The following is a 25598-nucleotide window of genomic DNA, read 5'->3' on the forward strand; positions in this document are numbered from 1 at the left end:
TTAATGATAAGCTCTGCATAAATTCTTAATTAAGACTTTAAGCTAACATAATAGCTTTAGCTTTATCTAATTACTAAGCAAGTTCATTTAACTTTAATTATTTTTTATCCATTTATCTAGAATTTTCTTAATTAAAATAAAAATCTAACGATTCGAAATCTAGGTACATACATACATAGAAAGATGTAATCTTTATTTTTATGAAAATACAAGAAGGAGCGGCAGATCATGGATAACCTCTAAATAAATTAATCGAAGAGCAAATATTTTCGCAAATGACATAATGTTTCTAGAAAACATTATAAAATTATAGAAATTCATTTATTAAACAAATATATATTTCGTATTAAATTTGAATATATGTAACCGTTACACATTTACCTTTTATGTAGTTTAATTTCTTAAACTATATTATCATTTTTTACTAAATAATTATCTCTTAAATTGATAAATAATTTGTACTTACCGAAGGTGTTCCTTCTTCTGTTACTGCAAATAATAAAAAAGTATTTGTACATTTCTATCAAATAAGTTATTATATTGTTGTCAAGAAATCGCAATTATTCATTCTTAGTTCAGTAGGAATCGAAAGCACTCTATCGGCCAATTTCGTAAAAGCATAGGAAACATTTTCCCGCGCATTTCTCATTACCTGTTGCGCGTTTGACGTGTCCGTGCTTGTAATTATTTTTGTACTTATTAAGTGTAGTGAGTGTTTTAATTGGTAGCGATAAGTGGCAATGATTACGTTAGTCCAGACTTTCACTACGCACGTGAGTGTTAATAATGACATTGTTAATAACTTATTTTATTCTGTTTTCGTTAACAAACCAAAGTTAACCTCAAATGCCATGCACGCCGGTTATTAGTATCGTGCGAATAGACATAAAAAACACAATTATGGTGATTGTAAACTATGGTTAATTATAGTAAATAAGGTTAAACTATGGTATTGTTTCACGTATTAATTAAAAAAACAGCATTGGTTTGCTTATAATATTGATTTACTGAATATGTGATAAAAGTAAAATATGTTTAAGATTCATAAATTTAATTAAAGATATCCATAGAAATTAATGTTATTAGTACAAAATTTAAAATACTGATTTATAACATTTACATTTATTACAATTATGGGATTGTAATTATTTGACACTATTTTGGTTATTTCAGTAATAAAGCTATAGTGTCATTTTAATAGTTCTAATATATCGTTTATTGCAGGTGATCTAAAAATTCACTTGAATAATAATGTTTAGAATTTAATAGAAAGGAATATATACATACTTTATAATCCGTTATAAATAAAATCATGTCAGATTACCTATCTACTGAACTTGCAGCTACGTGCGCTGCACTTGGTTATTATGATGGATCCAAGTATCATTTAGACAATTACTGTTTAGGTAAAAGTAGTTGTTACTTTTTTATGTGTATCTTGTATACTAAATATTCATGAGTTAGTCAAAACTTAATTCATCGATACAAAGAAATATTATTAAAGTTATTAATTTCATAATAGATGTTATAAAGGATCTTATCAAATATTTAAGAAGAGACGATGAATCTCATACTGTACGTCAGTTTCTTGGTCAAACAAAAGTACTTCAAACTGATCTTATAAAAATTTTTGTTGACCATTACGATAAACTTGAACTTTGGGATGTATTACTAAGGCAAGTAATAAATTATTCAAAATATATTTTGTAACTTGCTATATATTATTTCACTCTAATAACATCTGATTTAATTAGGTTAATTATTAATATAACAAGTCCAGTTGTGCTGCTTTTTAATGAACAAATTCCTACTGACATAATGCAACGTACTATATACCTTAAACTAGTTGCATATACACAGTCATATAAAGTAGCTTTAATTGATGGACGTATATGGACAATACTTAGTAATCGTTTAAGTAAAATTCTTAAACTAGTAAGTTTATTAAGTTTGTAGATTTTATGTGTATATTTAGAAATAAAGAAACAATACAATCCCTTTGTTCTTATAGGATAATGTAGAAAGGGGGGAAGAAAACGAAATGGTCATTGAAAGGATACTTATTTTTATTAGAAATGTTTTGCAAATTCTCCCAGATGAAAATGAAAAACGTGTTGATAATGATGCTACAGTTCATGATGAGGTATGATATTGAATGTAGAATTGCATAAGAATATATTTTTATATACTCTCTGCTCATTAGGTTTTATATGCACTTAATACATCAGGAATTGTTGATTTGTTAGTATTTATTGCTAGTAACAGAAGTGAACAACAATATCATTTGCAAGTTTTAGAGGTATGTGCTCGATTATATTAAAATGTGGTTATATTGTTTCAAACGTTTTATTTTTTCTCCGAAATAATTTAACTTTTAATAATTACTCATGTCTTATATACGTTGCATATTATTAGATTATATCGTTAATGCTTCGCGATCAAAGTGCGAGTGAATTAGCGAGGTCCGGCTTGCAACGTAGTCTTAGCGAAAAAGAAAAGGATGAAGAAACACTTTTAGCAGCTCGACTCAAAGAAAAGGAGAAAAAGATAGAAAGAGTGAGAAAATATGCAGAAGCTAGGTAAGTTTAATTAACTCTATTCTCTAATATTATTCTTTATTCTCTCTCTCTCTCTATATATATATTATTTTTACTTTTTTATTTGTTTCAATTTTTATGCAATAAAAACAGTTTATTCTTCATTTACGTATTTAGATAGTTTTAAAAAGTATGTTAAAGGACTAGATAAAAGAAAATAATAATATTCATACTCTTCTAGTTAATCTGTCTATAGTTTATTTAATACATCGAAACAATTTTGAAGATATTGCTTGTGAATATTTCGTTTTAGTAAGTGATTATATTTACAACTAAGTTATTGTAAATAAAGCATTTACGAACATAGTATGTTATTTTTTTTATTATTTTAAATATTGAAAACTGATCGTTCCTATATGTAAGGTGTAAATAGTTGGTTTTATTGCAAATTGTATAAACATATTACAATTATTTACACATAAATTTAATTACACATTTCGCTGAATATCCATGGCTCGGACGACAAGTTATTTTAACAAATATATAAGAAAATTGAGCACGAATAATATTGTGAATATAACAGGATAAACAGACGATTAATACCACTTAAGGGACATTGTTAAGGAAACATAATTTATTCCTAGTACTACATATGTAATAAAACTGACCCACTTTTTAAAGTAAGACCACGCACCATTTGAATAGATGCTTTTACCCACTTGTTGGGGAGTGCACGTGTTTTATTCTTGTGTCGTGCATTATTCACATCTTTTTGCTATGTTCCCCTATTTTCCGTAGAAAGCTTTTTGCAACTTGAAAAGAAATCAAAGGAGGTAGAGAGATTGATCTTTTCTCTCACACCCTATGAATCGATGGACAATGCTATCACAAGCGACAAAATGGCACCGTCCAAAACAGGATTTTATGTTCAATATTTCAAAGATAAAAGCTTTAAAAAATAGCAAAATTGAAAAATGTATCATTGATTTAGAACGTATTTAATCAAAATTAGTAAAAATTAGATATCAGAAATTTTATAAAATTTAAATATTTCAGATGGTTATTTGTAATTTTTTAGAAACTTGAATTTTTCTAATATTTGTCAAGTATTCACATATTCACATCTTTCTTTAAATAAACAATAAATAAATTTATTTTCAATATTTCTAGTTCAGTCTCTGATTTTGTTAATGCTTAAATTATGTATCTATTGTAGTTGATATAATGAACCGATTACACAAGAATAATAAAAACAAGAAATCGAAGACGATTCTCTGCCGCAAATAAATGTGCGAGGAAGAAAATGCATCTTCCTCGTTTAGCAAACTACCTGCTAGTGACAGCCGCCTTCCGTACTATTGATTAGATTTTCAGAAGTCATACATAAAATTGATGGGATTTTTTTTTGGGGGTGGGTTTTTTTTGAGTAAAGGTTCTTTTTTATATCAAACAATTTACTTCGTTTTACTTATAATCAGGTATACGTAACAATCTTTTCGTTAATTGTCTAATAATATGTTTAGACATTCACATTTTGGTGGAACTTACGTTGTGCAAAATATGAAAGCCATTGGAGAAAATCAGCTATTATGTCACAAACCATACCAGAAGATCGAGGCATTAAACTTCGGCCAAGATAAGGTAATTACTGCAGCCGTTATTGATATGAAACGATTCTGTTATGGTTTTCATTTCCTTTTTTTGTTTCTGTTTCCAAATAAAGGAAATAAACGTCAAACCAGAAAATGGTCAATTCAATTAATCTTTGGTTTCCAACGGTAGCTCTCATTAATGAATAAGTAGGAATGAAGGCTGGGTGGATTTGAATGAAAATACGGTTGTTAATTAAGGCTATCCTCGCGTAATTAGAACTGGCTCCTTGCTTAATGGTGCTGAAACATTTAAAACTAGGTCAGTGCTCTTTTCGCGGACGTTTCTCCTCCTTTTCTCTTGTCTCTTGTGTCCCGCTCGACTATAAAACGATCCTTTTCCTTCTTACATCGTTATTACCGTTTCCTTCGCAGAACATCCGTATTTGAAGACAAACTTTTCCTAGCTTGTTTTTTCGTAGCTCGTTTCATTATGAATTGTTATAAATCTACTGGGTCACATGCCTGACGGCTATCTCGAATTGAGGCGATCAGTGACTTCTGCCATATCTTTTATGGAATTCCACCAGTTTCCTTCTCTTGATCCCTTCCCTTCTCTGATCCCTTCTAAATTGTTATATAGAAACAATGAAAAGCATAAAGTCTATGTCATCTATTAAACAAAGTTGTATTCTATAGATTATTTCGCTAATCTTTTGTAATAAAGGTTACAAAATGTGATTTTATTATAACTTTAGATTAAAAAGAAGTTTTTCCGTTATAAATATACAACAAAATGTTAAGTTTAGTTTAACAGAGTGGTTAGAAGTTTGATATAACGGGCAATTTATTTTTTGTTTCTATAATATAATTTTGATTAGGATATAATGGATTTTTACAATGTAACAATCACCAAGACTTTTTAGACGCTTTTGATAATTTGAAAAAGAATGTTCTGAGCAAAAGTTCAGTACTTAATTGATAACAAACTGCAATACAAAAGAATTGTTCAGTAAAACCTGGGGTACTTCCACTGTTTGAAAATAGTCGTTTCACTTTTTAAGTATCTAGATAACAAATTTTGTTGATTTCTTTTTATATTGTAGCTTGCCGTTGGTTCAGTATCAATTAATTTTTATCTAGAACATTTTTTGTCAACTTATCTAAACGTCTAAAGAATTGTGGTGACAATTTTATTGCGTTCAATACCCTGTTTATCTTTCTTTATTGATGTAATATAAAATATTGGATACAGAACAATACATTGTTAAATGTAGTGTTTAGTGCAGTATTTTCCAGTATTTAGTATTTAGTATTAGCGCAATAAGATATATTCGTTACATTATCATCAATTTAAAAAGGATTATACTGGTACGATAAAACATTTGTGATGAAGTTTGTTTTCAGACAGTCAAATATTTAATACACATGTTTTCAATTCTTTCTTGTCGATCCTGAATAAAACGTATAATATCTATGTAATTAATAATAATGATAAGTATATAGATCTGTGTAACATAATTTTAAATACATAATAATAATAGTGTATATTTTGATTTCAATGCTACATAGAAAAAAGTATCAAAACCGAAAAACAAACGTCCCATGTGGGATCCAAGGGGTGAACGTACATCTGCATTGAGTGTGAGGCTCATTTTGAAAGAATTTTGTATAGAATTCTTGAATGCTGCTTACAACCCCGTAATGAAATACGCAAAGTCCTGTATAGTCAGCGGAGCTCAAACCAATCAATCTGAAACAACTTGTTACTTATGGGCCTTGCGTTTTTTCATGGAGTTCAACCGCCATTACAAGTTTGAAGTAAAATATGTGAGGTAAGTCGGTAGAATTTCCTTATTTCGTAATAAAAGAAGGTACATTTTCAGAGAATAAACGTTGAAGAAAGGAAACAGAGATAGTTTTCGAACTCGTTTTACGCATCGTCGCTCTCTTTAGATTCTTGTCTTTGAGAAACATTTTCTAGCTATTTTCAGTGCAAGCGCCTTTACGTGCTCTGCTTTAAGCAACATGTATTGTTGGGATTTAAATTTTCCTTCCAACCAGTGCTCGTTGAACACTCATTATCATTCGAAGCATGTAGAAATGTTAGCAATTTGTGATCTCACACGTACATACATACACATGACGTTTTTCTTATTATTTAAAGTTTGTTTTTAAGAATTTATCAAAAATTAGAGACTAATGTATCGTTGTATTTTGTTGTATATTTGTATGTTTGGTTTTTTCTACTAATTTATCAACAGCGAAACAATATCCACGGAAGTATTTCATTTAGTACAAAGACAAATGGATCATTATTACGAGATGATAATTACTGACAAAAAGAGAATTCCCCTTTGGTCTCGTAGATTACATTTAGCATTGAAAGCGTATCAGGTGAGGAACCGAGTATTGATATTTGTTTTCGTTTGATAGATGCATGGAACGAAATATGTTTTTTCTTTTTGTTATTATAGGAGCTTCTGTACACTCTAATGGCAATGGATCAAAGTACAGATCGTGGTGTTAGAGAATCCAGCAAGGTTATTAAGAGTAACGTGTTTTATGTTCCGGAATATCGGGAAACGATTCTTTCTCTCCTTCTCTGTTTCGACGAGGTTAAAATGTCTCGGTTCGTATAAAAGATTCTCTGTAACATAACATGAATTTTAATGTTGCTAAATGATAAAAGTATTTCAAACATTGAGATGAAACAGATCTGTATTTAATAAAATTTAAGTGATTAGATAATGAAATTTTTAACAAACATTTTTGGCACAATCAATATTCAATTAATATCATAAATTACACACGAGCGAATTCTGCTCTGTCATGAAAAATTTATCATCTAATTTGTATATTAATAAACAGTTCCGTTATTGAATGCTCGGAATATGTATTTGTTTTTTCATCACATATTACTGTTATTAAATGATACAATTATGGGAAACATTTATTAAAAGAAGTAATGCTATTATAATAATCTCCAAAATGTAATGTTAAAAGATGATTAAAAGATGAACAAACTTGTTACACAAGTAATAATTCAAAATTTTTTCTTTCATATAAAGATTCAGAAATTGTTAGTTTAAGTCGGAAAGATAAATGTTTAATGCTTTCTCAGGGATTTTAAATATCCTATAGCGAAAATTAATGATGTAATTTACTTGTGAAATATTTAGTTAGTTTTACTATTTCATGCTCTGGGTATCTGTTTATCGGGTAGATAGGAGTGGAAAATGAAAAACTGTTTGCTAAAAGTTTTATCTACTGCAGACAGATTGATTCACTTTCAAATCAATCGGCTCGAACAACGAGGGAGCTATTTCTCGTACTTTCTTGCTTCTTTTCGACTGCACCCCCTCCCATTGCGTCCTCCCCTCGCTCTTGTCTGGTCCTCCTCTTTTCTTTTTCGCTTCTTGCTGGAATAAACAACTTCTATCGACCTTCCGGCCGGCGAAATGGGAAAAGACGACGGCCGTTCAACTTTTCGTGAGTTTGACGGGTTTTCCACTACGGAAATGTAAGGTCGGAGCACCATACCGCGATATCGTCGTTACTTTGACGTCTTAGTGACGCTGACGAAAACAAGACTTGACGGGTGCAGCAAACTTCGTTGCTGATGTTACGACTTGCAAACTGTACATACAACAGAACTGTATTAATTTCACGGCGGGTATTGTTTCATTTGAAGCGACGCGACGTTTCGAATGAGAATCGTATTGAACTGTAAATATTTAAGTATAATTGGGAGGCGAATAAATAGGTATAAATTGATACGTAGATATTATTACATTTTAATACTCAATATACCTACGTATATATGTATAATACATAAATAAAACTTCGTAATTTTTTTTTAATGAAACAAATTGTAAAAACTCTATTCTTTTTTTTAATTTTTCACACTTCATTTAATTTTTAATTAGCCCTGCATGTATTAAGTGAAACGTTTTTATTTTTTTTAGACAATATTTGATTGATCTCACTACAACAGCACACATCTTCTTAAAAATGTTGAGCAATTATTGTGGGAGAAATAAACGTAGTGTAATAGTCCAGAAAGTGAAACCAACACGACACAAAAGAACAAATAAAAAAAGTAAGAAACGAAATATTATTTCCTCTCAATTTAAATAAGGACATGCTTTCTAATATCAAACGTGAATAGAAGCTGTACAGAAAGAACAACCTCCGGTTCGAAGCTTAGAAGAACGTTGGGACGAAGTTAGTCCCCAGCTATCCATTGTAATGCAAGAAGGAACGATACCGCAAGTTATACCATTTGATGCAACGTTGGATGTACCTATAGATGATCAGAAGTATGTTTATGTTACTTTATTCGATTATAACGATATTGGCAAATTGAAGTTGAATGCAAAGAATACTCTTATTATGTCATGCTGATTGTTTCCTTGGTTTCAGAGTTGATGCAATGAAGAGGGTCCAAAAGTTACTACGGTCGAAGGATCTGGAGCAAGCTATTGGACTTATTCGTGCAGCAAGGTAAGTGCACTATTTGTTTTGAACAGTAATTCTATGAAAATTGTTGCGTATTTTTAAAGATCATCTCATAGAATAATTAGTATTTATTTTATGAACTGATCCTGATATGAATGTGACATGTTAAAATAAGTGTCACTGTTATCGATTAATATTCTTCCTACTGTCGTTTGTTTAAAATAATACTTACTTGAATATGATTATCAGTTCAAATTATTGAAATTATGAATAGAGAACAACATGAATGAAGCATGAATTTAAAAACTAAATTAATATATTAATGATAAATAATAATAATAATCCATCTTGTACTTTAATTTGCATATTTTTACGTATATATTTTTGTATAGGAAAAAATTAGAAAAAATAAAAAATAGTAATTAAAATCTTAACGTTTTATTAGTGACATAAATATCTGTGATTGTAATTATTTAACACGTTGTCTTTAAAATTTGACGCTTAGAAGAAATTTGGTGACTCTTTAATGTAGCATTAACATTTGTGCGATTGTGGTAGTATAGATTTCATTACTTCTGTTATCTTTAGTGAATATATATAGGAAAATTGTAGTACAAAATATGGAGGAATGTTTTTATTAACAAAGAGATTCGATATTATCACGTCCTTCTTGTTGGTATGTGGCATGCCTTGCGAATATACAATCTTTTTGCCACAAAAATCTACGAGCGTGCTAAAAAAGTGATTAAAGTTTGGCCTATTTCACGCCGTCGCGTCAAGGTATTCGATCAATTTCCATGACGCCCTGCCTCTAGGGAGTAACTTCTTGATGTGCGCGCGATATGCATATTAGTGAAAGTAACTTTCTCGTCTTCCATTTGTCAAATAAAATAATCTCAGTATATTTAAACTGTTATTTCATAGCCTGGAGTTAATTGATCTGTCCGAAATTTTATTTATAATGAAATCTTTCTTTCTTATGTGGAAAAGCTTTTGATTGACAATTTACAGTTGACCATCACTCATTTCTTGCAACTTATTACAAATCGATGAATAAACATTAGCTTAAGAGATTTTAGTATATTCATCATTCATCATTTATTTAGTATATTCAATCAAATATTGCAGCCTGAACAATAATTTAATATGAAATAATGGTAATGTATTTGTAATACATTGTATTTCAATAAAGTATAATGAGTCAGATTTAATATAATATATTGTACTACAGTGTTTGTAGAAATTAGAGTTAATGTTATAAATAGTAGAAGTTAAAGAATTAATATTGATTCCTTTTTTATGGTGTGTTTACATTCATAATTTTAATAGCCCAATTGACTTCAGCGTATGAAGTACCTCTTCAATCGCATTAAAGGGATTAATTTCATTTCACAAATATAAGGCGGCGTGGTTAGTTCCGCCAACATATCGCGCTAGAAGTTCCTAGTTATTGCACACCATGCAACGATCTTGGATATCGTCGTACCGTGAGATAAACTTTTAATCACCTCTGGAACAACTTAAGCCTTTAAACACCTTTTTAATACATTGACAGTTTGTTGTGTTAAAGACAAAAATCGTATACGTGTTATCTGGGATACATATTATGCATAATACATATTAAGACATAACAAAATTTGATCTTTCTTTGTAAAAGCTGTGATATGCATCATTTAAGGTACATGTTCATGACATATATAGATATAAATTGTCTTTAATTTAGTCGCTTATTTTAGCCATTGTTTTTTATGAATTTAAGAACTATCTTATACATATGTATTATCATATCTTATAAAATTCATTTGTATTGCGTAAGTTGTCTTTTTTAAAGCAATAATGTTATTAATAGTATTACAAATTTTAGTTATATTTGTGAATAAGCAGAGAACAAATTTATGGGTTAAGATATTAAACAAAATCTGTTGAAAACTAGAGAGTTCGTATACCATTCTATTCTCTATCTCAAGAATTTTCTCCTGAATAATTTTATAATAATTAATAATATCTTGTGAAACAGGGTTTGATATCACCCTATATCAATATTATTGAATGTAAACATGTATGTAATTACAATTTACATGGCTGTAATTAATCACATCGATATTTATTCATAATGTACATACTATTGCATAGTAATGAGTTTCCCTATATGTCAATTTTATATTACGTAATTTACTCACAGGAATAGCTTAATTATTATCGATTTTAGACAAATCGCTAGAATGAAAAGTTGATAAAGTTACGGGAAGTATTTAATTGCATTGCTGTCTTTCATGCTTAACCTGCGAATACAAAAAGCGATTTTTTCACTCCATTTGATGTGGATATGAACAATGCTCAGGGCTAAAAATGTCATTTATGCGAAGAGATGAATAAGAGCCACTGAGCTGAAAATAGCATTCAGGTTGATGACAGGTCACACGCGGCGAAATTTCTTCGCATTTGACTCATAGCATCTCTGTGGTCGACCAATCATTGATTTATATGCCGTAAGCCAGAGGCGAGAGTTTCCCAATGTATTCAACAAAATGGTTTTCGGTTTTCTTGCTAATCTCTACCTTTTTCGTGGTTGAGTATAAAATATACGTTACAGCTACGAGCTGAGTGGTTCGGAACATCTGTAATATTGTATAGATACGTAGGTGGTTTGCTAAAGTTTTATTTTGCCAAAGTTGCGACATGCTAAATGTACTGTGTGTGGGAATTAATAATTAACTTAAACGACCCTAGTTCCCTTAGTGATAATTATTTCTTACGCTTTAAACTTGCCACTTGTAAGTATTCAGACATTTCAGTTATGCATTCCTTTATTTTCGTTCAACTGACTAAATGAATTCTTTGTTGAATGCAGGAAGAAGATATGCCATATTAACTTCATGCAACATGTCGGTAGTGCTTTTTAAGAACAAGATATCGAATATGCAAGGAATCGAATGTATTCAGTACTGAAAGCTCGTGTTAGTGACTGTCGCTCATTTAATCGAAGTGTTTATATTAAATTATTCAGAGAGGTCTGTTTCATGGAAACATTTGATTTTTTCAGCGTTCGTTTTCTTTAGAAGCCTGGGCCAATTAATTGGCTAGCTGGCAAGTGTTTACTCTTCCACTGATATTTACATTGCATTAAATCTGAAAGGGATGGTCCGTTCTTGAAATATGTCAATGCATGTTGGTTCATCTCAATGAGTCCTAAGCGGTACTGAACCCTGTCCCTTTGAAGTGTTCTGCCTCTAAATATACTCACGAGTCTTTTCCCTTCGTTAAGTTGTTTCTCCATTCCGTTCCATCGATCCTTCTGGCTGGTAGCCTTAATCGCCGCTTCGATGGTTTCGCGGGAGCAGTATACTTTGGAGATGAACTCGTTGACGCGAAAATGAGTTCTTTGCATTCACTTCGCCTTCAAAGAGTTTCATTTTTATAACAGTGCGTCAGTTATATCTATTCTTACAATTAATTGCTAGATTAATACCTCTTTTGTCGATGAACTCGTTGATGCGGAAACGAGTTCTTTGTATTCACGTTGCGTACAAAGGGTTTCTTTTTTATAACAGTACGCCGGTTATAAGTCTATTTTTACAATTAGTTACTAGATTAATAACATTTTTGTCGAATACGATATTCATCTATCCTGTGTGTATTGCATTTCATGGCAAGTTACCCGCTAATTAACTTTGTAATATATATTTAGCTAAAAGGATCTTCAATTACGCAGTTCTTTCTGATCTTAAAATTACTTCAAGACACGTTGAAGAAGTATCTTAATTTCAGTGAATGAGATTTCGTGCAAGTTAAAGAGCTTTCGTTGCAGTTAACACACGTCTCAAAGGCACTAGAGTAAAATTGCCGAAACAAAAAACTGCTTCATCGTGAGCGGTCTTTCTCGTAAAGCTAGGGAGTTATAGCCCTTCCTACAGATTTTTCTTTAGGCGGTATCATCACCGCAGTACTTCTACGTAGTACTTTAGGAGATTGTTCGTAATATTCCATCGTCCATTTTATGGGGTAAGCTTTGCCATAGCCGGTACACAATGGAAGCTTCTGGTTCATGCCGACCTTGTGCATACAACGGGATAAAAGGAAGCAGCAGACTGTTGACTATGTAGCATATAGAGGTAGGCTTGGAATAAGAGATATTAATAACACATTTCTGATAATCTGGTGGTATTACGGTAAACAGTATAATGCTTTGAATTTCCTTTTATTCGTATATCTACGTAGCGCAGGTACAGCTTGCCCTTGAGAAGCATGGAGAGTTTCCAGTGATCGCGTTCCGTTTGCCTAGCAAATACTCTCGTCGTTTAGATACTGACTCAAATCCTCTAATTTTCTACTTACACCATCTGCATCGGTGCCACCGGCAAAGTGTGCTGACTTTGGTTCAGGCTTGGATAACTCAAAGTCGCAGGATAATTAAGGAGAAGAAGCGTAGCTTTTAGCCCTTTTCGTGTTAAACGAGGAGGAGTAAGGCGAATAATCAACGGTCTTATTTGCGTCTTAAAAGTTGGAATTTTCTTTGGTTTGAAGGGTAGATTCTACCGCTGTAATTAGAAGCAAATGAAAATTGCCAAATTAGATACATGGATGAAATTACAATGTTCGCCTAATTTGCATTGCATTTTTCAAATTAAAACATTGCCGGATTATTATTTTGAGAATTTTGTTACGATTTTATTTGATTAAAAATGTAATATAATGGTCGTAGAATATGCTTTTTATTGATAATCGTCTAGATTTATAGGATGATACTATCTGTAGTATTTTTGGATCGATTCTTTGTTATATACATCTTTCTTATTGTTCTAAATTGGGGATTTAGCAATTTGTAATTATCTTACGAGCGATTCGAGCCTTGAATAACTTAATTTCAAGCATTTTTCGATTTCGAATTGAACAAAGCCAATCTACCTCCGATAAGTTGTGCTATTCTGACCTCGAACTAAGAGATGAACCTGGTCTTGAATGTTCGAGTGTCAAGGGCGAAAATTGACGCGTTGAAATTATTCGTTCCGTGTCTGGCAAAGGAGGTAGTTCGGACGATGGGATTGGGAGGTTGGTTGAGGCGCGTCTGAGAGATTCCATTGTCGCGGGACTTCAAATCGGGGGATAATGGGGATTGTATGGTACTGGATTTCTATTCAGACAGCCAGCAGCAGCGACCCCATACGAGCCACTTCTTCTGCCCTGGGGACAGCACGTAACCTCCCTTCTCTCCTCGACTCCCTCCTTCTGCATCTTCACCCTTTTCCTACCCGCTTATTGGATTCTCCCTCCAAGTCAGGGATTTTGCACTCTCGAAAGTAGCCAGACTTTCCTGACCTGCGGCTTGACATGCTCCATAAACGGATTAGGTTTTGTTGTAGGGAAAATGAGATGTGTTTTGCAATACGTTTTTGGCAATGCGTACATGACAGTGTTCATAGATGTTAATGCTTGTACATTGTGTTTCTTTATTAGTCCTTGTATTATGTAGAAGAAGTGGAGATATTGACGAAGACAATTTTAAGTAGCCAATGCTATTTTTTAATATAGTTGCCGGAAAAGATAATTCTTTTATGGAAAGGAAAATTCTTTTATGTAGATTTGTGTAACTAAATAGATAATTTAATATTACTAATTATGCGATTGTTTTTCGGTAAAATAAATGGCACGGAATGATTAAGACCACTAATACTAACTGTATAAGAATTATCTTCTTTATATTGTATCGTACAATCTATACTGTAACAAGCAACTCGAATAAGGAGAGTGCAAGCCCCGGAGAATGCTGATTTGGCTAAGCTCGCATAATGACAGTACCATTCATTGGTATTATTATGGTAACATGATAAGCTGGAATTCTGAAACAGGGTAGCTATATTTATCGGGCAAATAGTGTGCCACTATGCACGTCTACTTCTAACGTCGACTTCGTTGTCCAATCACGTTTCGTCGTCTCTAGCGTTCTCTTTGATGATACTCTCCTTTCAGAATATTTCTACGTGCAGCAGTTTTTTAATGAAAATTCAAGGCAGGCGAAGACTTCCTGAAAAGCCAGCCACCATCTAGCACAGGGTTAGGAATCTTCCGCCATTAACTACACCCTTTTTCATGAGTGTTCCGTCAAGGTGAAGGCGTGATTTTAGCTTTGTCCTCTGGTCACGTACAAGGACTTTCCCCTTTCCTTGATGCTTTTGGATTCTCACAGGGAATAGAACTTTCGTAAAACGGACAGGTTCTCTCTCTCGCTCTCTCTGTTCCTGACTCTTATGTTTTATGAAGGACGATCTTCATGTGGAGCAATTAGTATTTCCTCCACCCTGTTTACTGAAGGCAGTATGTAGCTTTGTTTCGTGTAGCTCATCTTCAAATTAAGCTTACCAGTCTGTTTTATTACTCATATTTAACAAGCCTGCTTTTGAAATGTCAATTCCTATCTCTTGCTTCCTTTCCTTCTTAGTGGATCTACAAGTAACGAAAGAAAATTTTGAACATCGTTTTCTATTGAGATTTGCATTGAACGAAAACATCTATGAGATAGTGTTTTTTTTCTAAGATAAGCTTGGAGAATAAATTCAATGAAATTTGAGTGGATCGCGAAGCAGCTGTGCCATCGTCTCCCTGAGAATCTTTCTTCGTACGGTTTTTTATTCATTTTCCACGCTCGGGGCTGACTTCACCACCTTCTACCTCTGGATATTTTAGAACACAGGCACTTCGTGGACGTTATGCATGTATGTACACCGACGACGACGATGGCCGAAGGTAGATGGAAGAATAGAGGGTTGGGCGTGAACACTTGACGTAAGCAGCCGGATGTTGGCGTAGATCGCGGTGAGGTTCTCGTACTCGAGGGAGCCTTCTACGAGACCCATTGAGATTGCCACTCGGACCTCTTCTCCTATCTCTCCCTTACCCTTTTGCTACTTTTCATCGTCTCGTCTTCCGTGTCTTTGCTACGTATGCTACTCAAGATAATGAAACACGTCATTAAGTGTCTCGCTTTGTTCACGCTAATCTCATTCCGCAATATACGTGTTACTTCTTTTGCCACGTTCGCATAAATGTTAGAAGACCGTGTCGGGGAAGTTTTGCAGCCATGGAATATTTTTAATTTTCCATATTTACAATTTCCCCGGATAATTCTTGGAGTGTATTTTAGTTTAAAATTCAGAAGAAAGTTACATCTCGTTAGTAAAGGTCGTTTTCATGATTTGAGTTGAAATTGTATATTCTTCCATGCATTGATTTAACAATATATCTGTTTCTTTTTGTAGTAGAAAATTAACTAAATTTTCTATGAAATATATTTTCTTTGTGTGTTGTACGTATAATATAGTACGGTTCTACTTAAAAGATAGTTGCAATGTTTTATAATGCTTGAAGGTCTCGTGAACCTTTAAAGCATTTGAGTATACGCATAAGCAATATGATATTTAATAAGGGATAGAATTATCGATTCCAAACTTCTTGTTGTAATAATAAGGTAGGAATCTTGGCTGAATGTAGAAAATCATTTCGCAGGGAAGTCTGGCCCGAGAACGACAGTTTCGGAAGTGCTAATATTACGTCGGGGGAGGAGTTTCTAGCGCTACGGGAAATCTTCTTCGCAGACTTGGGCGGTGAGTAACATTTTTGCATCTGGTGTGAAGTGTTCTTGTTTGGTTTTATGTAACCATATAATATATTTGAATATATTTGAATCTGTCGATTGTTTAATAATTAAAAAATAACGAAAACTCAATAATCGTAAAATTGTCAATTTTATATCACTAACATGATCACTTTAGATTTTTTTTAAATATCACAGTAATTATTCTAAATATACATACTTACATATACATACTTAATATACATACTTAGAAACAAAATTTGTTATCATCGCGGCACGCATTTGAAAATATTTTTTAACCTTGAAACGGAAGTGAAAGCATCGTTAGTCGTAATCTCTCTTTTCCGTTTGTAGATTTTCAACAATTTTTAGCACATAGCATGATACAAATTCTTAATATACATGAGAATTTCGATCGTAGTAAATTGGTCCTCGAAAAGAAAACTTAATTCCTGGCTATCACCGTATCGCCTCGAATATCGTTTAAATTAAATTCTGCAAAATATCGCGCTAATGAGATTCTAGGAAATGAGACGACATACATATATTTGCAATCTCCAGTAGGGAGCTTGAGATAAAGTTAAAACTTCGTACTTTGAAAGCAGTGGCCGTTACTTTTTGCGCGACCCTCTACTCATCTTCCCATGGGGATTGCTTGTATAACTTGAATTTATCGAGAAAATTATATTCTCTGTATACATAGACCCGCGAGAAACTTGTGGGTGCTACTTTTGGTGGCGTATGATTATAAGGTGAAAAGTCTCTTATTACATTCGAATGTGAAAGTAATAAGTTGGCCAATTTAAATTCGTGGAGATTTCGTAACTAACCGTATTTATTGAACTAAAATCTGATTCCTTTTATGAAATTTCTTTGCGGTCTAATGTCACGATGTTATCGTTGGTGTCAACGTTCAAAATGTAGTTTTATTTCATTTGCACGTTACGTGTATTCTTGCGTGCATTCACACGATGCTTTATGATAAGTAGATACGGGCGATTAACGCAAATCCTCCGAGTACGAAAATTCTCCGTAATCGAGCATGCACTGCCGTATATTTATTTACTCAAGCGTTTGAAATTTTAACGTAATCGCCCGGAGCTTGTAATAAAATAGTTCTACAAACGATGGATTCAAATATTCATTCTCACCTTTCCTTTTTCCCTCTTTCGCTTAAATTTCCGTAAGAATAAATTAACGAGCTGCTGGATACTCGTGCTAAGAAGATATTAACAGAGGAAAAACTTATAAACACGTAATTTTACTCAAGGGGAACACCTGCGGGACCGGTTGTAATAACTGGCACGTACATCATGACACAAATTTAATTAAATACACCCTCGGTATTCATTTCACGCTTCTAATTTATGTATGAATAACTATGTTGTGTAACCACCGAGATTTCATGACGTTCCATCTTCCGAAATGTATTTATCTATGTTTATTAACGGAGCAACAATGGCCATACCGCTCTGAACGTTTCAATGGGATGTTATGCCTTTTCATTTCGATTCTCCCCTTTGTGTCTTTTGTGACGTGTTGGCCGCCTTTCTTAATGAAAATAAATTGAAATACATCATCACGAAAGAATATTTTAATTAGATGTACGAGTATAACGATTCGCGAAATACGGAATTGTCAAATTTTCAAACATAAAATCAGATAGCTATTGCTACGAGATACATTAAAAAATTATTCTTTTGAGAACGATGATCGTAAAGTAGATGCTATGTTATATCTTGGGTTAGTTTGACGTAGAAATTTTTATTTACAATACGAATGAACTAAAATTGATTACGGTTTGCGCTTATTCCTTATTTTTGGTATTATGAGCGTAATGCTTAGTTAAATTGATTGACATTGATCGTGTAGTCTGTTGCATATGCTTTCCTCGTTAGCGTATTCAGTGTTTTCGGTGTCTACATGACGTACAAATGCATGTGGATTTAGTAGAAAGTAGATGTTATACAATTATAGGACTTTATTTTAAGGAATATGTGAACAATTTCTTCGACATAAATGAACAAAATTAAAATATCAACATTTGTCTCATTATTAATCGAACTTTTATGATTTCATGAATATTACGCAATATTTGATGTATATTTTACTGTATACACGCGTTTGTATGTAGATATTTCGTGCAATTAATTCAAAGTTACAATTCTCATTCTATTTTTTTTTCAATTCGCGTTTTCATCGCATTAATTGCGATGTTTTTTACATCGTTTAAGTATATATAGCAGGAATATTTTAGAAGGGTCAAGTTATTGCTAGGTGTTATCTCGATCTGCATATATATATCAGAGGAACTGACTGGTCTTGACACAGACTAAAAAATAGAAAAATGAATCGAGTGCACGGAACAGGAAGAGAAATAGCAACAGGGCACGTTCAACTTGCTATTATATATTTGAATCACAAGGTGTGTTTCATGCAATAGAGCGAAACGAAATCAGCTGATTCTGCGCCGAGTTCGCATGATTCGATCGTTGCTGTTCCTCGTTTCGCCTATGCTCTTGTACTTTATGCACACCGGTACTTGTATTTTGCGACTTGGCCGTGTCCTGATGCGTTTGCATCTGCCGCGCATAATGGAGCGTCTGTTCCGCGTTGATAAAATGTACTGCAAAAATCGGAGTATATTTCACGAGATAGACCTGTCTCCTTTTTTGTTTTTACACCAAGATAAACGTTCCGCTTACGGCGAGAAAAATTAGTCGTCAGGGAAATCTGAATTTAGTCGGGAACTAGTATAACTGCGGGCAGTGTACAATTTTTTCTCTTGATCATGCTACATTTTACAATTTTATTATGGATATATAAACAGAAAGGGATTGATATCCTGCGAGTAAAATTCGAGCAATCGGTTCGAACGAAATCTTTTCCCGATACTGATATTTAGCTCTATTTATTAAGAGAAAAGGGAAATTTTAGAAGCAAGTATACCTATATATTCGACGAATTTGCTCGACAAGTTTCTAAAACGACGGCCATTTGGCGTACAATCTCTCTGATAAATGTATTTTTCTTTTTATAAATAATCGGTGATCGATAGAGCCGGATATCTTGGAGCCAGTCGAAAGGGTTTTATTTATACATGTCCTTTACGTTGCTTTGGAATGGTCTTCGCGTAACATTTACCAAATATACGTTTCACTGAATACTACTTTCGTGTGAAGTATTGCAGTACAGGCAAGGAAGATGCGACATTCTGCAGTGCAATTTTTCTCTCGCCCTCGCGCGATTCTAACTTGTTGGACTGAATACTTGATGGATGTATCAGAATAAGGAAACTATAAGTTTCCCACTGGAGGTCGAAGGTTTGATGAATGAAAACCGAATTGAAAGTCTCGTCTGTACCTTAGAGTGGAGCTAGCAACGATAGAATTTACATGGTACCCTAGGAACGAACCCTACCATATGTCCGCCGTTCATCTTGTTTTCATTCTTGCCAGGTTTTACGCTCCATAACTTAGTGTCTTCCAGCAAGGTATCTTCTGATCTTTTTATACGTTTTGTTTTATACACCACTGGCTCGAAGCGCGTGTAATGTTTCACTGCTTGGCTCGGGTTCTCTTAGACATGCAAACCGTACAAGAGGGTGGCAATCTCTCGCCGATGTAGTAGAATAAGCTTGTTTACCTGTTTCCTCGTCCGTCAGATTTCTATCCCTCCGAAATCACCTTTGTGACAGCTTTTTCGGGAAGGGCTTCTACGTGCATCGAATGGCGATCTGATCACGTTAGGAATTGTGTTTCGATGATGATAGAGTGCAAACGAGGCCAGGAAAGTTTTGCATTCACCCAAGTGTTCGTATATTCAAATTTTATTTCACATATTCTGAATTGCACACCATCTCCTCAGTTTATGCATTCACTATGCAACGTTATTTAATAGACTTGGGAAAAAAGATTTCCATTATGGCAATGCCAATATTTTTCTTATCCTCGTTATAATAGCTTCGTGTACGTATCTTAGTTGTATATACACCTTGTTATTAATTATTAAACAATTTAGTGACAAATTACTAAAATGTGCAAAGAATTATTTGGTTGGCAATGTTGTTGTTTCATGAAACTTAAATGTTTACTAGCTATCTTTTAGTCGTAGATTATTTATTATATTTGCCGAGTACTATGCCATTAATCATGTACAATATATGTATATGCATAAATACAGTTGGTCACAGAATTCAAAGCGCCAAGTTAAAAAAAAGAAAAATGCATTTTGTTATAGAATTACGTACATTTATATGCCAATATAAAATAATTGAATTTATTCGGTACATTAAAGTATTTCCGAAAGAAATGACAAAGATCTAATGTGCTTAACTGACAAAGGTCTTGAAAGGAAATTACATCAGAATTTACGAAACTTTTGTCTGTATTAATGTCTAGAATGTATTATGTAATATTACGTTGTATCTGCCTTTTTATAAGATTTTATTTTATATCCTTTTATCTCTCCTTTCATGTGTAACAAGTCGTGTTATTTGTAGAACTAATATCTTTGTTACGATATTTCACTTTTAAGAGATGTATGTAAATTTCTCTGTCTGACAATATACGTTTCGCGACAATAATTTTTCAATCTGTCAAAGTCATCACGGATCTTGAATGAGATAATAGAAGCATAATTGAAATTACGAATTACGAACGTAAATAAACTAGTGGAATATTGATTATTATTTCATTTGATAAATTACATCATATTTAATTTGTCAATTCCAAACGAAGTTTACATTAAAAGATGAACGTATGTTTGACGTACCATACATCTTGGTCCATTTTATTCTGTAAAAACAAAATTTATGCTAGGAAATCGGAAATTGGGAATACGTACGCATCGTTTCGCTTCGTAAAATTATTTTTTGATTCGACCAATCTGTTAACGGTTTTCAACGTACACTAGTCTGGGAATCATAACTTGGAAGAGTATCTCTGATTGCATCAAAAGTATGGTCCACCTAAGAAACGAGATCAGTATGGTACGTTAGTGAGGTGGAAAAGTGGTTTCGAGAGACTTACCTGGAGAGGTTTATTGAAAAACTTGTTCCCTGCATCGAAGAAATATAAAATCGTGAAAGGTCTCCCCGAATTGCGTGGAAAATAGGGGTGACTAAACTACTGTACTTCCAATATTCCGGTTTCTTCATTCAACGTTCGTAGACGCATGACAGAAATATTATTTACCCAAGGACCAGGTGAAAAATGTCGTACAATTTTTCATGTAATTGTTCGCGTCGCTTTTTATCCTCCTGTCGAATGTTATTTATTATCAAAGTTCTCTCCGATTTATTTATAATCCTGTTATTTATGAGGACGGCTCGGTATCGTTAATTTAATTTCTTTTTTCACTTTGGAAATCAGTATCGACGAACTGTCACATTTTCGATAAAATATGAGCTATCATCCACACCCGTTACAGCCTGTCGTTGAACGATGTTGGGCAGAATAACCAGTCGATCGCTCTTTAGCACCTTCATGCAAATGTATCTCGAAAGAAATTTTATTATCTCTAACCTGGCAAGTGGCGTGTGTCTGTTTGCCCGTTCTGCTGCACATTGCTCAAGAAACAATGACCGGTTCGAACCGATCGCTTTGAAACGCTCGAGGTGTACTACAGGCGGAAATTTACACTCTCGCTCAGTTGGTTGATCACCACCATATGTCTACATGTCTGTATCACCCTGACGTTGCGTTGCTCCTACATGCTAGAGGACGAACCGTACACCAATTTACCTAGAATCGGTGTGGATTGTTCGCCTTCCACTGGTCAAATTGCGATTCGCTGCATTACTCCATGAGATTATGGGACAAACCAATCTGCAATTCGCTATTAAATTCACCGACTCTGGCTTAAATTTACAATAGCGGCAATCGTATGCCTGCGAGCTGTTTCACGTTCTACTGGCATAGTTTTAGATGATTCTTTGGAATAATGTTTTACAATATTAACGCAGAAATTGAAGTTATATAAAGATTTGACCATGAATCGGGATTGTTGTTGTATAAAATAACTTTAAAGTTAAACTGTTGCAATTGAATATTTTAATAATTCATTACATTAAGTATCTTATCGAGAGTTATGAAAGTATCGAGTTTTTTTTATGTCAAATGTCTATGTGTTCTTAGGTTTCATAACCTATTTCACTTGTCACTTTAACGTATCGAAGTGTGACCGATGAGTATTAATTTCATTTTGCATTGTTTACAAATCATATATTTGAATCGATTGTTCAATGAGTGGCGATTGTCACTGTTCGACGATATGAGATTATATCAGCTTTAACTGGAATAATGACACTAGATGAAGTATAACTTTTGTTTTGTGAAGAAAAGATAACGCGTTTAAAGCTTTCCACTCGACATTTATCGGTGTTCAGGTGTCAGCCAGACAATCGTGATGTTAATGTTTCTTTTTCAGGCAATTTCTCTCCTGTGGATGGCACAATAACTCTTTCAGTAACGATCTATAACCATTAACACGTTGAGAAGCACTTCAGCGGTTCTCTGCTGTCTGTTTTCACTTTCTCCCTTTTTAAAGCTTCTTTTCTCACGTTTTTACACATGTAAATTCTTCTTACGGGAACGGAGGACGTATACCGGAACGGTGTCGCAATATTTGCTCCATAGCAATGACGATTTCTCTCGTTTCCTTTTTCTTTCGCTCTCGTTTTAAGCTCGTTTGGGGGCAAATCGGCCACTTAAAAAACGGGACACAGAGAGTAGGGGGAACATTCAACGCTTCAGTACACACTCGTCGCTATCTGAACCTGTTATAAGCTATACAAATGGTATGCAAGAGGGGCACCGAGAGTGCTTCACCCTTACGTAAGCTGCAATGCGACGATTCTCCCCGCAGCTAGTTAATGAAGTTATGATTGAAGGTTAAATTCCATGAAATTGCCTCGGTTAATGGCTATGCGCCTCGCTATGAATGCAAATCAATGTTAAAAATTCGGCGTGGCCACGCTGAGAGGTTTACTCCGAAATAACGATTTTTTTAACGTACCTTTGGGAACGGTTGCGCCAATTAACCCACGGGAGATGTTCAGTTATATTTACGAAGGTGCCTCCAGGTAATTAACAACGCTGCGCGAAATGATTTAGGGAACTTTCGTACCCCAACGAAAATAAATGGGACAGAATTGTAAATTATCTTTTTCCATAATTTATATGACAATCGTTTACCGCGCTACATGGAAACCGGTTTTTGTTCTTTCGGGTTATTTTCCTCCATATTTGGTTCGTAATGAAACGTTCTATATTTTTACACAGTTTTTCCTTTGTTGTGAAACTAAACGTTTCATTGCTTCGTATTAATATGCGAAATTGACCGTTATTTTCATAAAAAGTACCTTACCTGATTTTATCATAATATTTTGTAATATTTTAGAATTTTATAAAAACGTTTCTTGTAAAATTGCACAGTTTTGTAAGTACGTAAGTTACGATACTCTCGTTTTGTCTAAATGGATCGAAGGAGATCTTTTTATTCTTTTTTAATACTTCACTTGTTTATCAGTCTGACTTTGTTTCTGTCAATTGGCACAAGACTCGCAACGATATCTACATAAGGGAATGAAGCGGACTCAAGAGACATTTAACAAAAAATTATTTTGCAGCTCTCTTTAACTTAAAAAGAGAATTTTATTTATATGATTTTTAACGATTATGAGCGACGTTTCTCATTGTACGTCATATTGAATTTACCTTCAAGATGACTTTTCTATTTAGTATCATTTTATATTTATAATAAAAAGATAAGGAAGTGTCTTTTTTATTGCATCGTATCAAGTCTTTCTAATACAATAAAAGTGTCGTAACCATACGTTGAACTTCTACTCTGCGTTAATATCCCAACCGAAAACTGTACAACTTTCGTAGAAAACATTTCCATGAAATCTTAATTATGACAGAAATATTTCAGATGATAAAATACTCTGTAAATTTTACTATGCACATGGCGTGTCAAATGAACGACCATGTTCCAGAAGGGAATGCAGCAAGCATAATTTTAGCATAAATCAACGAATCATGCGCTGGTTAGCGAAATATTAGCAACAAATATCTGAGCGGAAACGTGGCACGGATTAAGTTTATTTCAGCATTAAAATATGTTTCATAAGTACGATGTAATTGCGCAGTCAGAGTTGTAAAGTGAGGTGGGGAGGGAGAATTGGTGGAAAGAGAAACGAGAAAAGAGAGACCGAAGTCGTTCGTGTAAATAACAGAAATCTTCCCCAGGTCCAAGGTCAAGTGCTTTCTATAGTACTTCAACCCTGGCGTTCCTGTTTTTCCTTCGTTTTGCACTTTTCTTATTCCTTTCTGATGTGCGGCGAATGGAAATACGGTGGATACCTTTACGTTTTTCAGATGGTCGCGCGCTGGCTAAAATAATAATGTATTTGCAAGTTGCGTAGAAATTGAATAACATTCGTGTTTGAATAATACAGATATGTAAATGGAAGTTGGACCAGCGTAGGTACGTGGTGGCAAAAACATAAACGGCATCATTTATATTGTATCCGAGCCATCGTATTCTCCCGTTTCCATCGACAGCCCCTTCGAGCTAACTTCTAGTTTTCTTTGTTTCTTGTTTCTTTCTCTAATTTCGCCTTTATATGCCTTCTCTTTCATTCATATCTTTCCTACGCTATGGTTACAGTAGGTGAGTGTTCTGACAAACTGTACTTCCAAGGGATACGTCGTAATAGTCGAATCAAGTATGGATTCTTATCGGTGCAGCATCCCCTGACTTATATCCTCTGGATTTATACCTGCATCCAGATGACGAGATAAACTTGAAAAATTATTAGGAAATTATTAAAATCTTTATAATCTTATATATGGTTCATAAAATTCATATATTCTATGCTACACTAAAAAATAAATAAAATCATTTTTGGATTTAAAATCGAATCTGTGTAGCAGTGCATGTAGTAAATAGCAAAAAGTATATGGAAGTAGTTTATCTTTTAATAGGTAGTTTAAATTTATATAATCTTCTGATTTTATATATATAAAAAAAAAAAAGAAAAATAGTATGTGATATTTCTAATCACATAATTCGTATATTTTGGTCACATTCAAATATTGTGACTAGAAATCAATTAAAATATCCGAATACTTATAAACACTAGTGGAAGTCCGAGGGATGACTACATTGCACAGTTTGTCAGAACACGCATCCGTTGTAATCGAATTTCTAGTTGAACTTCATAGTTTGCTTGTCTCGCCTCTATTTCCAAGCCGTTGGCAATCGTAACCTCTACCAGCACCTTTTTCACATTTGGTTCTTTCATCAAGTAGCTTTGTTTATGTGTTCCTTGATCCGAGCTGATTCTTTCGTTTCCGTTTCTCCCTTTCGAACAAGACGTCCTTTCTTCAGGCTCATTCTGTGTGCTCTTTCGCTTTC

General features: G+C 33.6%; 1 protein-coding gene and 1 long non-coding RNA gene across 3 annotated transcripts in view; one reads left to right on the forward strand and one right to left on the reverse strand.

Annotated features, from left to right (window-relative positions):
• Window positions 1–625: 625 nt before the first annotated feature.
• Window positions 626–25598, forward strand: part of LOC126867987 (protein timeless homolog) — a 264044-nt gene continuing 239071 nt past the window's right edge. Inside the window, exons 1-15 of one of the 2 annotated variants that reach the window (XM_050623096.1) lie at window positions 626–773; window positions 1225–1406; window positions 1523–1676; window positions 1755–1935; window positions 2012–2143; window positions 2204–2299; window positions 2416–2579; window positions 4061–4178; window positions 5699–5961; window positions 6391–6523; window positions 6604–6758; window positions 8095–8228; window positions 8298–8448; window positions 8552–8632; window positions 16088–16185. In XM_050623096.1, the coding sequence (XP_050479053.1) occupies window positions 1313–1406; window positions 1523–1676; window positions 1755–1935; window positions 2012–2143; window positions 2204–2299; window positions 2416–2579; window positions 4061–4178; window positions 5699–5961; window positions 6391–6523; window positions 6604–6758; window positions 8095–8228; window positions 8298–8448; window positions 8552–8632; window positions 16088–16185 (1954 nt within the window). In that variant the 5' untranslated portion in view covers window positions 626–773; window positions 1225–1312. The remainder of the gene's footprint in view (window positions 774–1224; window positions 1407–1522; window positions 1677–1754; window positions 1936–2011; window positions 2144–2203; window positions 2300–2415; window positions 2580–4060; window positions 4179–5698; window positions 5962–6390; window positions 6524–6603; window positions 6759–8094; window positions 8229–8297; window positions 8449–8551; window positions 8633–16087; window positions 16186–25598) is intronic. The other variant, XM_050623097.1, reaches the window with a different exon arrangement.
• Window positions 21085–23859, reverse strand: LOC126867990 (uncharacterized). Its single transcript, XR_007690506.1, has 2 exons — window positions 21206–23859; window positions 21085–21144 (listed from the first exon to the last, which is right to left on the reverse strand). It is a non-coding gene; the product is annotated as an uncharacterized LOC126867990 (long non-coding RNA).

This window comes from Bombus huntii, chromosome 7 (genome assembly GCF_024542735.1).
Source record: "Bombus huntii isolate Logan2020A chromosome 7, iyBomHunt1.1, whole genome shotgun sequence".
Classification (NCBI taxonomy): domain Eukaryota; kingdom Metazoa; phylum Arthropoda; class Insecta; order Hymenoptera; family Apidae; genus Bombus; species Bombus huntii.